The sequence below is a fragment of the Myotis daubentonii genome, chromosome 5 (assembly GCF_963259705.1).
Source record: "Myotis daubentonii chromosome 5, mMyoDau2.1, whole genome shotgun sequence".
Lineage (NCBI taxonomy): Eukaryota > Metazoa > Chordata > Mammalia > Chiroptera > Vespertilionidae > Myotis > Myotis daubentonii.
Genome location: NC_081844.1, coordinates 16,261,885 through 16,276,035, shown reverse-complemented (window position 1 = coordinate 16,276,035; position 14,151 = coordinate 16,261,885). Strand labels below are relative to the sequence as shown.

Here is a 14,151-nt window from a genome sequence, read left to right as displayed (position 1 = left end):
CTCTCTCCCCCGGGGCAGCGGGAGCGCTCTAGGGCCGCAGGTTGGAGGGGTCGGACTCCGGGATCTGCAGGATGCGGCACACGGCGCGGATCGGCCGCACCAGCTTTTGGGCCGAGGCAGTGGGTTGCGCCATGGGACGCGGAGACTCCGTGCTGCGCCGCGGGGAGGGCCGGGCTGGGGCTAGGGAGCGGTGTCCCCGGAGGGAGAGAGGGAGCCGGGCCGGGCGAACGCGCGCCCCGGGTCGGAGACGGCCGAGTGGGGGAAAGGCCGAGGGGCCGGGGGAGGGGGTCGTGCCTGGAAGGGGGCGCCGATCCCGGAACCCAGACGAGAGCACCAGCGGGGGCGCAAAGCGGGGCAGCGCGGCTAATGGAGGGAGAGCGCAGCGGGGAGCGCAGCAGGACCTCTGATCGCCATCGCCAGACGCGCAACTGAGAGTGAGGAAGCTGCTCCGCCGGTTTCCTCCTCCAGCACCCTGCGGGAAACAGGAGCCCGTGATTCGGCGTCCCCGCCTGGGCCTGCCCCCTCCCGTGCCCCGGGGGCTTCCGCCAACGCCCCGGCGATGCCACCGGCTGCGCATGGGGAGAATGAGCCCTTTGTTCCCCCCTCCCCCCGCGGCACCCGGGCGCCTGCCGAGAGAGGCTCCCCGGGGGCAGCGTGCCAGCTTCCCAGCCGCCCCACCCTCCCGTGGGCCCGGCCCCGGAGCCTGGCAGGCGGGCAGCACCCCCACTATAGGTACCAAGCCCGGGAACTGGAGCAAAGGGCGGGAGGGGCCGGACCAGGCCACTGTGGGGCGGGGTGCCCCCTGGGGTGCTAGGGCAAGCGGCTGGCTGCGAGGGGGCAGTGCCAGAGCTGGCAGGGGCAGTCGGGTTCTCACGGGTCAGTGATGGGCACTCTGACCCACGCCAGCCGGCCCTGTGCCTGCTGGACCACGGCTCCCGGTCCTCTCCAGCTCTGGTACATGGGTACACGCCGCTGGCGGTGTCTGCGCTGCCTCCTCCTCACCTGGCCAAGCTGCTCTTCACCTTCTGACCCAAGCCCCCTCCCTCAGCCCAGTGGCACAGTTTCCGGTGTTAGGCTCCTGGGAGGGCCTAGGCTCCAGTCTGCCCCTGCTCTCAGGGCCTGGGTCTCTCCAAGTGTCTGGGCGGAGGTGGGTCCCGCTCCACTACCCCCTCCAGCCTCACACTCAGGGGGTCTGCCCCGTCCCTGCTCCTACTGCTTCCAGGCCGAGCACTGGAGAGGAGCCCATGGGAGTGGCTCCTGGGAAGGAACAGAGAGGAGGAGAGGAAATGGGAAAGCAGGGCACCCTCCACCCGAGGAAGCATCCCGGCTCCTCTGCGGGGGTGGTTCCAGAGCACAGACACAAACAGACAGATTCAAACACACACAGACAGATTCAGACACACACAGAAACCCACACGCCCAACGGGCGCTTCCCTTACCTCAGGCACCCACCTCCCACCCCGAGACTCCCCTGCTCCCTGTGGAGGCCATCCTTGGCCTGCCTTCACCCAGCCCGGACAGAGGCAGCAGCACCCCACCCACCCCAGCCCATCAAAGGGACGGCTCCCCCATGCCCCCTGGGTCCCAGGTCACACCACCGGGAGAGGGGAGCTTTCCTTCCAGGAGACGGGAGGGGAGGCAGGGGGGCCTTTCACCAGCTGAGGGAGGAGGAGGGTGGGGGGGGAGAGGAGGCCTGAAGGCGCTGGCCCCAGCAGGACTTGGATCAGGTTGGCTTGGATTCCCTCAGCCCCCCGGGCTCCCCCCCCCCCCCCCAGGCCAGTTCTGTGGCTGGGCAAGCTGGTAGGGGTTGTTTACTTGACTGAGTTATTAACACTCCCTTCCTCCCCCAGTTCCCCTGAGGGGTGGCAGACCTGAGCGTGCCAGGGGCAATGATTGTGGAGGGTCTACTACCAACTGCAATCCTGAGCCCCAGCCTCCCACTCCCAAGCTGGCTCCAGGGTGCAGATGGGGCTGGGGTGTGCCGGTGCTCCCCCATCTGTGTCCTTCCGGCAGCTGAAGCTTGAAGCTTGCGGGAGAGTCTTGCAGGGAGGGGGGGGGCATGGAGTGGAGATTCCTGTGGCTTGGGGCCTAGAAGAGGCTGGGCAGGATGGTGGGAGCCTAAGCTGGGGGGGGGGGGGGGCAAGGGCCTGTCACTGTCATCCCCAAAGGGGATGAGGACTGTCCCAGGGGAGCAGGAACAGATGCCTCCCTCCACCCCACCCACCCAGTTGCCATGTCTGCTTTGTCAGGTCACAGTCTCTGGATCAGACCAGGACTGTCAGGACAGGCTTCTGAAATGCCCAGGGGGTCACCGGCGTGAGGCCGGGGAAGGAGCCCCTTTTCCCCTTCACCCAGCACCCCATCCTGCTCCATGGCCCATGCCACAGGCCCACAGAGCCCTGGTAGCCTGAGGACTGACTGAGCAGAGCTGAGGAGACACACAAAAGACACAAACACAGAAGGAAAGCCACACAACACGTGGGCACAGTGCTGGGTCGGTGGACAAAGGCAAGCTGACCAGAACCCCCAGACATGCGTGGGCCCACCCTGCCCCACGGCAACCCCTCACACACTGCCACACGCAACACACGGAGACACACATTCATGCCGACAAGCGCAGCAGCACTCACGAGCCAGTGCCCTCACGCTGTCCCCGGAGCCCCTTACCTGGGCAAGCACAGTGCCCCTCGGGTGGAGCAGCCCCCTGCCCAGGGGAGGGCAGCAGGCGGGGGCGGGGGAAGGAGCCCCGGAGAGTCAGGCCAAGCTGCCACTAATCCGGGCGGGGAGAGGGGGGGCACCCACGTCAGAGCGGGGACTGCCGGGTGGAGGGCATCTGAGGACATCCCCTCCCACACACGCGGCCGTCTGGGCACCTAGCCCTATTTCCCCAGCCCCTCCATCCTTCAGACAGCTGAGGCAGGCCTCCCCCACCCCCCCCACCCTCGTGGCAACGCCTGGGGCGGGGGCATGGGGGAGGGGGAGTACAGGGCGAATCCTCCCAGGACCTGGGAGGAGGGAGAGGAAGGGAAGCATGGAGATGCTTTTGGAGCCTGAAGGAAGCTCTGCAGCAGATGCCCCCACGTCCCCTCTCACCCACCCACCCACTTCCCTGACCTAATTTCTCTTCTCAGTCCTTGCCTCCCCACCGCCCACCCCCCCCCCCCCACCTCCCCTCAGAGAAGGCTACCCTTCTGCCCTGCTCAGGGCCTCTGGCCTAGTGACTTCAACTCTGGGCAGAGGGCATCCTCCTCGCGCCCAGCTTCTGCCCCCCTATCCAACTACTGGGCTACCAGTCCCTGGTGCTGGATGGGGAACTAGGGGCGAAGGCCTGAGTGCTCATCTCTTCAACCCCCTCAAGGGTGGGGCCGTGCCAGCCAGGACTCCCCAACTCAACTCCTGGGCCAGGGTTGTGTTGAAACGAGGGGCTAACTATGCTGCCACCACTGAGAGTGGCAGCTAAAAATACACATAGAGGCCAGAGTCGGGGAAGGGGGCCCAGGACATGGAGGGGCTGCAGGGGAAGGGGGCCCAGGACATGGAGGGGCTGCAGGGGAAGGGGGACCAGGACATGGAGGGGCTGCAGGGGAAGGGGGGCCAGGACATGGAGGGGCTGCAGGGGAAGGGAGGCCAGGACATGGAGGGGCTGCAGGGGAAGGGGGACCAGGACATGGAGGGGCTGCAGGCAGAGAGAGAGCGGCTGAGAGGCAGGGAGACTGAGGAGCCAGATGCAAGGTCCAGGGAAGGTGGAGCAGGGGGAGGTGGGGAAGGGAAGGACACCTGCCCTGGGCACTTGAAGGCAATGGAGAGGCCCTCAGAGGCAAGGTGGGCGGGGAGCCCACCACCCCCCACCCCAGGAGACCGGGGCACCTATCAAACCGGGCTGGCACCTGGGCCACGCAGAGAGGTGTGTGCCTTCCAGGGGGCTGAACTAGGTTGCTTCCCCTGGTGCCCAGCAGCACATCTGTGCTTCAGGCCAGCCCTAATCCAGCCTGGGAGGCAGTGGGCACACTGATGGGTAATGGACAGCTGGGGGTCGTGGGCAGGCCAGACCACAGCCTCGCCTTCCCCTAGGGGCCAGGCCAGAGGGTAAAGGCACCCGTGCAGAGGGAGGCAGTGTGGCAGATGCCTCTCGATCCTCAGAGGGCACAAGCAGGCTCGGAGGGGAGTCCAGCCCACACCCAATGCCCCAGTCTCAGGAGCACTTGTGTGCTTGGCCAGAAATGCCCCACAACCTGGAATTCTCTTCAGCCCTCCCCTCTGGCCCCAAGATGTCTTGGAACCCATACAACTGCCTCAGCCATTTGCCAAACATGTGTCAGAGAGACCTGCCATTTTCAAGGGTCTGTGATGGGCACCAAGGAGACACGGGCACCAAGACGAAAGCAAGGCCATCCCGCCCTCCAGGAGCTGATGCGCAGTCAGTGCATTTGCTCCTTCGCCAGCAGGCCCTGTGCTGAGAACCAGGGGTGACCCCCTGAGTCAGGTGTGTGAATGATTGCGAGGCACTCAGAGTCCCACCCTGGGGGAGTCAGGGGAGCTTGTCAGGGGAGGAGACACCCAGGCTCAGACGCCAGAGAGTAAGTGGGCCTTCACGTGCATGACGATCCTTCACTTTGGCTAAACCACCATTTGTTCCTGGCTGGGATACAGAAGTGGATAAGATGCCAGGCTGTTCTTTATGAAGTTACAATGCAGGAGGGGAGAAAATACAATGTGCTCAAGGCAAAAATAGAAGTCAGTATAAGAACAGAGATGGTGTGGTCTGGAGGGGCACTCAACTCCAAGGGGCTGCCTCGAGGGCTTCCTGGAGGAGGAGAGGTCTGCGTGTGCTTCAAAGGGCAAAGAGCACTAGAGTAGTGAGTGGGGTGGGGGAGGAAGAGCAGGTCAGGAGACCAGCCTGGAGCCACATGACAGTCCAGGTGGACAGAGGTGGAGAACACAAGCAATTTGAGTGTAAGGGAGGCCCGCTGGGAAGGGAGAGCGATGGGCACACCAGCGCCGCCCACCGCCTTCTGTGCCCAGGCGGGGTGAGCAGGCCAGAGACCGGGAGGCTTAGGAGCTCGAGAAGGGGTCCCAAGTCAGGGGAGGCTTCTCAGAAAAGGCAGGTCTTGAAGGAAGGTCATGACAGGCCGGGAAAGAAAGACTGTTTGCAGGGCCAGAGATTCGCTCACAGGAGCAAAGGTCTGGAGGCTGGTGCTGGCATGAGTGTGACGTGCTCAGGACACAGAAATAGGAGCGGCATGGCTGAAGGCAGGCGCTGTGGGGCCACAGGGCCGGCAAAGAGGCTGCGAGGTAAGGTGGGGATCACGGACCTGAGACAGCATCACCGTCACCCCAGGGGCCCACGCGACTCTGCTGCTCACCCTCAGGCCCCCTCCCAGGAATGAAGGCAGGTGAAGCCCCGCTCCCATGAGAGCTCCCTCACCCCCCACAGCCCCAGGCCTCCCCCGGCTCACCTTCCCTGAGTTTTTGCTTCCTTTTGCTCTAGTCATCCCATGATCCTCTGTTCTGTTCTCTCAGTTCAGAGGTGCGGGTCCTGCATTCCAATCTACCAAAGCCACTGGGCAGGTTTGCATCAGGAGATGTGACCCCCACCCATGGGTAGCACAATCGTGGACACGTTGCTTCACCTCTCTGAGCCTGTTTTTCCATCTGTAAAATGCGTATAACCTCCTACCTCAGGCTTGTTGGGAAGAGTCAAGGAAATCATCGCTGCCAAGTGCCCAGCACAAGGTCAGGTGCAACAAATGTTTGGTACATCCTAGTCTCCTTGCCTCCTAAGCAAGAAGCACCTCATTTACTTTAGTCATGCACAGCGTGTAAATACACTGACTTTGGAGCCAGGCTGCCTGGTTCAAAGCCCAATTCTGCCACTTACTGTGTGACCTCAGACAAGTTACCTGCCCTCTCATGCCTGGTTTCCCATTTGTAAAATGGAGATTATAATAATAGTATGTACCTCCTGAGATTGCTGTGAGGATTAAATTAATATGTCAGGGGCTGAGAGCAGCACCTGCCGGGGTGGTCACGTTCCCGGTGCTAGCCATTATTAGACTTTGCATCCCCAGTATCTGGCAACATGCCTGGTACCTGGTAGATACTTAATAAAGATGTTTTGAATGAATAAATGAAGAGATAAGTCAACACCATGGTGCACGGGAATGCCAAGATAGGATGTTAGTGAACACCAAGATGTGAGGAGCTAACCTCCACCCCCATCCCACTCCCGCAGATTAAGCACCTCCTCCAAATAAAATCCGGATAATCCCACACCAAGAGTTAATCCACACTCCTCAGATCACCCCCGGTTACCACCCCTGCACCCCTCTTTCCACCCAACACTCTCACCAACCCCTTGGCTTAATCAAAAGAGGTAAGGAAAAGCAGGCGTGGGGTGGGAGAGGGGAGCAGCCTTGGGACACTGCACTGAGACCAGCTTCGGGGGCAGGAGAGGGCAAAGCCTGACTGGCTGCCCCAGGGTCAGGGGAGGGGATGGAGAGGAGCCAGCCCAGGCACAGAGCCTGAGTCGGGGACAACACTGGAGACTCCATGTGGATGGGGCAGGCTGAGGACCAATGACCTGAGCAGCAGGGAGCAGTAGGGAGGGCCATCAAAGGCTAGGCCAGAGTTCTGCATGGCCCCTCCAGCCAACCAGCGGCCAGGCCCTTGCAGGGCACATCTCTGGCCAGCCTCTCTCTGAGCCCCACCCTCCTTGACCTGGAAACTGGGGGCAGCCCAGACCCTGGCAGCTGCTGCCCTCTAGTGGCCACTCTACAGAGGTGCAATGCTCCCAATGTTAACTGAGCGTTTACAGAAACTCAAAGCTGCCCAGGTGCCCCTGAAGGAAGTCAGCCTCCCCAGGTGTATTCTGTGCACAGCTCCAGCTAATCCCTACGGGAACACCGTGCTGCCCAAGCCCCCTCCAGACCTACGCTCCCACTGGTTTCTCCACCTACCATCCAGTGCACCTTCGAGTCAAGGCGGAGCCCACCGCCTCCTGACTGCCGTCTTCTGAGGCTCTGACCTCTCAGGGCTAGTCCCTGCTCTCCCATATGTTCCCAAGGGTCTCCAAGAGCTTTCTGTGACCGCACTTGTCACATCAGTTCTTTATCAATGGTTGTCTCCTACAGAAGACTGGGCCCCTCTGGCAGTCTGACTGTCCCTTAGCCCTTGTCCTAAGCTGTTTAATAATGTACGCTGTGAAGACGGGGGATACAAACCAGGAGAAACAGGACACTGTTACATATTTATTTATCAAATCTTGCACAAACCTGACCTCATTCACCAACACAAAACACACAACCAGGACACACACACGAGGCCTTGGAGAAGGCTGTCAAGTACTTTGAAGGACAGGAAGGAATGAACACAACTGGGTGTGCTTTGGTTTCATCTGCAGGGGTCTGGGGAGGGCTCTGGTCCCATCCCTGCGAAGGTAGAGGAATGAGAAAGACTATAAATAGAACTCTGGGCGCAGCTGGCTTTGGTACATTTCAGGTCATCCCTGTGCATGGCCCCAGCGGCAACCGCCGCCAACAGCAGGAGTCAGGAGGGCAGAGCCTGGGCAGCTGGTGCAGGCAGGCCCTACGTGCAGCCAGAGGGCCCCTTCAAACAGCCCCCAGCGCCCTGTAGAGCACGAGGTAAAACTGGGCTGGCTCTGCAGACCCTAGCTGCCCACGTCTGAGGGCACAGTCTTTTTCCTTGTCCGCACCTTCAGGGAGCGCGAGGTGCCCTGTGGGAGAGAGAGCAGGCGCACCATGAGGTCCAGGCTGAAGCGCCAGGGCAGCCCACCTCCCTCTTGTCTTTTTGCCACTGACCTCTCGCACCAGTGGTTTCTTCTTGATCGTACGCAGGCTCTGGCTGCGGCTCAGAGGCTTGTCTCGGGGCCGGGGTGGCGGCTGGGGCACTGCTTCTGTGTCTGACCAACACTCATCCTCAGTGTCAGTGTCCTGCAGGCCCCCTGCTCTGTACCCTGTGTGGAGAAGAGGGAGGCCGAGGGGACAACATTGGGCGTTTACAGTCTGAAGGCCTGGGCTGAGCCCTGGGGGAAGCCAGCCTTCTTGGGACATCTCTGAGTCCCTCTGCCCACTCACCGATGGGTGGTCTGTGGCGGGGCATCTGGTCCTCCAAGTAGAGGGGGTCCTGGTAGCTGGGGGCATGGGTGTCGGGGATGGAGCGCAGGTCCTGCATGGAGAAGCTACGCAGCCTTCCGGCCAGTGCATCCTGACTCTGCAAGGAAGGGGGAGTGGCAGGTCACCTGAGGGAGGGCCAGGGCTCCTGGCAGGAAGGGGCCTTCGCCAGGGCAGCCGCCCAGGGAAACCAAGGCCGGTCAGAAGGTAATCACTGGGGCAAAGGCGACTCGACAACCTCCTAGTCCCAGGTCTTTGTGGCACCACCAGGAAACTAAAGCGCAGAGAGCAGAGCAGCTGCTCACGGTCAGTGTCAGAGCCAGGAAGTGTGAACTTCCAGCTCCATGCTCTGCCAACACCTGTCACCTCTCACCCCTGTTCCCTGGTATGGACAGCTGTTACCTCTGGGCTCACTGACAGAGAGCTGAACTTGCCCAAAAGGCACCGGGGATGGGAGTGGGAGTCTGATGAAGGCCTGGGCCCCAGGGTACCTTGGCGGCAGCCTGCACAGCGGCTGTTGCGGCAATGTTGAGGCCTCGCTTCCCAAAGCTGAGCATCGTTTCGTAGCTGCGCTCCTTGGCCTGCACAATGTAGGTGTCGATCTCCTACGGACCAGGGCACAGAGAGCTCAGAGGGCCGTCCCAGTCGCTCCTCCTCTGCAGACCCACAGAAGTCACTGAGTACCACACCTCCCAGCCCACCCCCACCCACAGTGGGCCGGCAACCACACCAAGAGCACCCAGTCCCACACCGCAAGGAACAGCCATGCTCCAGGCTCCTCCCCGCATTCCCAAACCCACTTCCAGACTCTTCACTCTCTCAAAGGCCACTCAGGTGTTCCCCCATTGGGTTATCCCAGAAGAGGAAGCAGGCTAGGCTCTGTCAAGGGCCCACAGACCAGGATTGGAACCTAGGTGTCCCCCAGTGTCCCAACTTCTGAGTCCAGGGCCCTTTCCCTCACATCCACCCCTATGCTTCATCCCTGCTCCGCCGGGGGTACCTTCTCATGGCGGGACAAGGATGGGTGGACAAACTTTCGGTAAAGCAGGCTGGCTCCCTTGGTGTGGGGCGAGAGCAGCCATAGCACGAAGGCCATCTTGATCTCGTAGTAGAAAGGGAACCTTCAGAGCACAGGGGACAGGGTCAGCCACAGGGCCAGTTCGAGGGTGGGACATCGCCTCCCACGGCCCACAGGGCCCCTGCACCCATACCAGGAAATGAAGATGTCTGAGAAGGCCTCCACCGCCATGAAGAGTGCAAAGACGATCCAGTACATCATCCACCGGACCTGGGGGAAGTTGGGGGGGGGGGGAGTGGTCAGAGGTTAGTGCGTGAGCCTGCAGAGCCAACTCCTCTGTCCTGGGCTGATCCAGCCCTCGGATGCCAGAGAGCCTGTCCTGCTGCATTCCCCTGGCACCTGGATGGCCCTAGAGAGATGCCTCTGAGAGACTGCCACTCATTCCTGTACCAGCCCCAGCGGGCTTCACCCACAAGTTTCTACACAGGCACCTCAATAGCCCCCCTTCCATCCACACTCACTCTGCTCAGGATCTGTCAGCCATGTATGCCCCTGGAGGAGGGGGAGGCCAGTTCAGACTCTCCCCACCCCTCCAAGTCCTACCATACACCCCCCCCCGCCCCCCGCACCAAGGCTGTCATCCCACCCCACCTGAGCCAACCACCACACTCACATATTCACGAATGTTCTTGGTCTTCACAGCCTTATAGGAAGCATACGCTGGGTACAGCATCCCAAACACCAGCCTGGAAGAGCAGCCGAAAAAGCAGAGGGGGAATGTGAGGGGTGCCATGCCCTGCCCTGCCCCCCACAGGTGGCCACGTCCCCCACGGGTTCAAGGTGACAGTGCCTACCCTGTTCTTCCCGCTTGGCTTGCACAACCTGCATCTGAGTCAGTGCCCTGGAGGCCACCTCCCCACCCTGCTGTTTACAAACACCCCAAACACCTGCCCAGGCCTGCACAGTGGCCCATGGGTGCATGGGTACATACAGCCACTGAACAAGGTGGGTGGGTTGGAGGCAGGCTTCTGAGAGCACCTCCCCTCCCTTGGACATGCAATCAGGCCCAGGGCCACCCGACCTGACACTGCCAGGCTGCAGACAGGGATATTCAAGCCAGGTACCGAAGTACTGAAAGGTGACGAGTAGGACAGAGTAGGGAAGTGTGTGTGTGTGTGGGGGGGGGGGGGGTGAGTCATGTGACGGCTCAGATGGGCGGCAGGCACCTGGATTCTCCTCCCACAACACCTGTTGTTGCCAAGGGGCTTAGGGCCCGCCTGTGGTCTTCCACCTGGGCACCAGCCTGCAGTGTGTGAGTGCAGGAGGGGTCGCCATCACCCCAGGAGGCTTTGGGGGCCAGGGCGACAAGCCCGCGGTGCCCGAGGCCGCGTGCAGGCCCGCAGATCCGTTAACCATTGCGGTGAGTGCCAGGGGTTGGCGAGACGGCGCTCAGAAAGACCCCTTTCCCCCCAACATTCCCAGGTGCCCCCCCCCCCCGGGCGGGCTGGCCCCCGGGGAGAGCGGCCATACTCACACCACCAGGCGGCAGATCATCCAGGACACCATTCTGCAGCCTCCGGCGCCAGGGGAGCCCCACAGGAAGGCGCCCGGCGGGACGCTCACGCGGGTCCGGGAGGTGCGGAACCGGAGGGCTCTCGGACTGCCCCGGCAGAGGCGGACCGGCCGGCGGGGCGGGAGGCCGGGCCCCGAGGAGCCACTCGGAGCCGGAGGGCGCGCTCCTGCGCAACGCCCGCGGTCCGGCAGTTACGGCGCCGACCTGCACGTCCAGCCGCGGAGAACCGGGAGCGCGGCCCCGGCGGGTCGCGGCCCTCGGCGGGTGTGGGCGGCCTCGCTCGCGCGAGCCTCCGGGTCCCTGGGCCGCAGGCGCCCGCACCAGCTCGGGGCGGAGTTTGCAACTCACTTGAAAGTTGCACGGAACCGGGATCTGCCCAACCCCGGGCCGCCGCGCACGGCGCAAGCGCGGAGCGGCCCGAGGGGCGGGGCGAGGTCAGGGGGCGCGGCCTGCGCTTTAAAGGGCGGTGACCCTCTGGCTTGCGGGTGGGGCCCCTGGTTGAGCGGCTGCCCTGATCCGGAGGATGAGGGGATGGAAAGCGAGGACAAAATGGTGGAGCAGGTGCGGGGGGAGCGGGGGTCGCGGGGGGGCGGAGCGAAGGAGGTTTGGCCTCCAGAGTTTCGGGGCTCATCACTGGCTCCCCTTTGGCCTCGTCTTCCCTCCCTAAAACGCGAACGGGCTCAAGGTGGGTGCAGGCACCAGCTGGAAGGAGGCCTTACTTCCCTGGAATAAGGGCTCAGGGACTAGAGGGAAAGTGGGGAGGAAACGGCAGAGGGGACCCCAGGGACTCGTCACCCCCACCGCCTCCCCGGGAGGGGCGGGCTGGGGGAGCCCAGCGCTGGGCAGGCTGGCGGCCACAGTTTCCTGGCGAGTCCCCAGCCCCCGTGCCTTCACCAGATGTTCGAAATTCCACCTATTCTTCTGAGCCCAGAATACAAAGATCCCCGAGAGCTTACTAATATCACCGATTGCCATTTTGTAGTGCATTTTTGTGTGTAGGGTCTTGATGTTTACAAAGGTCCTTTTTTAAAACAACAGCAGCCATCCTCTGACGGCAGGTGGATACATGCTTGGCTTGGTCCGTCTCATGCAGAGGCGTTGGGAGGGGACAGGGAATGAAGACCCCACGGTGCTCTGGGAGGAGGTGTAGACCCGGAAGAAGGTGAAAGGCTCAAAAGAGAAGGCAAACTCCGCTGCTTCTACGACTTTCCACATGGGGTTACGCTCGCTGTGCCTCCCCTGCCTAGTGCCTCCTCCCCCTCCGCACAGCACCCTCCCAACTGCGTCCCCTTTGCCTCCCACACTGCGGTCCCCTCTGCCTCCGGGCTGCGCTGCGGGGGCGGGCAATGGGCAGCTATTACTTTTTATTAGAGCCACATTTAACGCCCACCACCCCCTCGAAAGGATGAAATAGGTAATGATGGGGGCCAGGGAAAGTAGGCTACTTGGGAATAAATCAATAAAAACATATTGTGATTATACTTAATTATTATCATCATTTTTATTGGTGTTGCTGGGAGTGAGAGCTCACAGTGAAATCAGCCCACAGGAGGAGCTCCCCTGAGGCCCTGCTGCCTCCTGCCGCCTAACCACCCCCTCACCCTGGGCCTAGCTCCCACCCTGCACTGGAGGAATAAGAAATGCCAAGGGCTAGTATCTCCCCATTCATCTCTAGGCAGAGTCCTTGGAGAAGAAAGATGTGACTGACTCAATAGGGGGCCGGCTCAGGAGGAGTGGGGTAGGGGTGGGGCTGCAAAAGAGAGAAGAGGTGTCCATGCTTTGGGAGGTAAGGGTTTCTGGCTGACTGTGCCCATGTGACTCTCAGGTTCTCTGGTACCTGGGGAACAGCAGCCTTCTCCCACCAGCTGTCTTCCGGAGTCACGCATGTGACATCAGTGCCGCAGGCTTCTCTCTAACCCCATTCACTGGGGAAGAGCTCCCCTGTGCCCACTCTAAGCCCCGCCAGCTGAGACTGTTGTAGAAGACTGGAGAAAAACCAAGCCACACTTAGAGAGAGGGTGTTACATTTTATTATTAAACTAGAGGCCCGGTGCACAAAAATTTGTGCACTGGGGGGAGGGGGTGTCCCTCAGCCCAGCCTGTGCCCTCTCGAAGTCTGGGACCCCTCGGGGGATGACCACCTGCTGGCTTAGGCCTGCTCCCCAGAGGATTGGGCCTAAGCTGGCAATCAGACATCCCTCTGGCAGCCTGGGAGCCCTAGGGGGATGTCCACTTGCCAGCGGGGAGCAGACCTAAGCTGCAGTCAGGCATCCTTAGCGCTGCTGAAGAGGCAGGAGAGGCTCCCACCACCACTGCTGTACTGGCAGCCATCAGCCTGGCTTGTGGCTGAGCAGAGCTCCCCCATGTGGGAGCGCACGGACCACCAGAGGGCAGCTCCTGCATTGAGCGTCTGCCCCCTGGTGGTCAGTGTGTGTCATAGTGACCAGTCATTCCCAGTCTTTCTGCTGTTAGGGTCAGTTTGCATATTACCCTTTTACTACATAGGATTGAGGCCTGGTGCACGGGTGGGGGCCAGCTGGTTTGCCCTGAAGGGTGTCCCAGATCAGGATGGGGGTCCCGCTTGGGTGCCTGGCCAGCCTGGGTGAGGGGCTGATGGCTGTTTTCAGGCTGGCCACACCCCCTTCAGGGTGAGGGTCCCCACTGGGGTGCCTGGCCAGCCTGGGTGAGGGGCTGAGGGCTGTTTTCAGGCTGACTGACAACTGAAACTCCCAGCATCTCCTTTTTTTCTTTCTTTTTTTTTCTTTTCTGGGATTTATTTACCTTCTGTAATTGAAACTTTGTTGCTGTCACTGGCGTCCCCAGCTCTGAGGCCATGGCTGGCTGAAAGCAGGTATCTAGGGTTTGTTTACCTTCTATAATTGAAACATTGTTGCTTTCGGAGATTAGAGCAGGCCATGGCAGGCGGGGAACCTTGGCTTCCTCCATCACTTGGCTTCCTCCTGCTCGCTTCAGCTGCGTGGCTGCCGGCCGCCATCTTGGTTGGCAGTTAATTTGCATATCACCCTGATTAGCCAATGGGAAGCGTAGCGGAGGTACGGTTAATTACCCTTTTGTCTTTTATTAGATTAGATTCTGTGCAGGCCCAGAGAAAAATGTGTCTTTCAAATTCTGGGCCCCCTAACATGGAGGAAACTCTCTTTATACCTTTTCCAGTCCTTTGTCTCCCAAATTTGGAATGAGACTTCCGGGCCTTCTGAGAAAGAAGGCCTGCGTGCTGGGAAGGGGCCATGAGACCATATCTCAAGGCCTGGCCTGGTGTCAGCACTGACAACTCTGTCTGGGGCATAGTTTACGGCCTCTCTGGAATGGGAGTAGTCTTATTTTCCTTATTTTTTAAGCAAGCAAGCATTTACAGAAGCCATACTGTCAGGGTTAAAATTTCAAACAGCAGTTTTTATATAAGATAGATG

General features: G+C 61.0%; 2 protein-coding genes across 2 annotated transcripts; both read right to left on the bottom strand.

The window, feature by feature from the left end:
* Nucleotides 1-28: 28 nt before the first annotated feature.
* Nucleotides 29-587, bottom strand: HRURF (HR upstream open reading frame). Its single transcript, XM_059696032.1, has one exon. The coding sequence runs from the start codon at nucleotides 575-577 to the stop codon at nucleotides 29-31; it is 549 nt and encodes a 182-aa protein (XP_059552015.1). The 5' UTR covers nucleotides 578-587.
* Nucleotides 588-7,234: 6,647 nt separating this feature from the next.
* On the bottom strand, nucleotides 7,235-11,084 carry REEP4 (receptor accessory protein 4). Its single transcript, XM_059696029.1, has 8 exons — nucleotides 10,682-11,084; nucleotides 9,821-9,893; nucleotides 9,341-9,417; nucleotides 9,130-9,250; nucleotides 8,621-8,734; nucleotides 8,094-8,229; nucleotides 7,818-7,972; nucleotides 7,235-7,732 (listed from the first exon to the last, which is right to left on the bottom strand). Exons 1-8 carry the CDS (start codon nucleotides 10,711-10,713, stop codon nucleotides 7,667-7,669), a joined length of 774 nt encoding a protein of 257 aa, XP_059552012.1. The 5' UTR covers nucleotides 10,714-11,084; the 3' UTR covers nucleotides 7,235-7,666.
* Between the last annotated feature and the right edge of the window lie 3,067 nt (nucleotides 11,085-14,151).

What these genes read in the sequence shown, in the direction of transcription:
- HRURF (XM_059696032.1), bottom strand. Translation starts at nt 577, where the DNA reads ATGCGCAGCCGGTGGCATCGCCGGGGCGTTGGCGGAAGCCCCCGGGGC.
- REEP4 (XM_059696029.1), bottom strand. Translation starts at nt 10,713, where the DNA reads ATGGTGTCCTGGATGATCTGCCGCCTGGTGGT. An exon ending in ATGATCTGCCGCCTGGTGGT is followed by an intron (nt 9,894 to 10,681) that starts GTGAGTATGGCC and finishes CTGCTCTTCCAG; the next exon opens with GCTGGTGTTTGGGATGCTGT. An exon ending in CTGTGCAGGCTGCCGCCAAG is followed by an intron (nt 8,230 to 8,620) that starts GTACCCTGGGGC and finishes CCTTCCTTGCAG; the next exon opens with AGTCAGGATGCACTGGCCGG.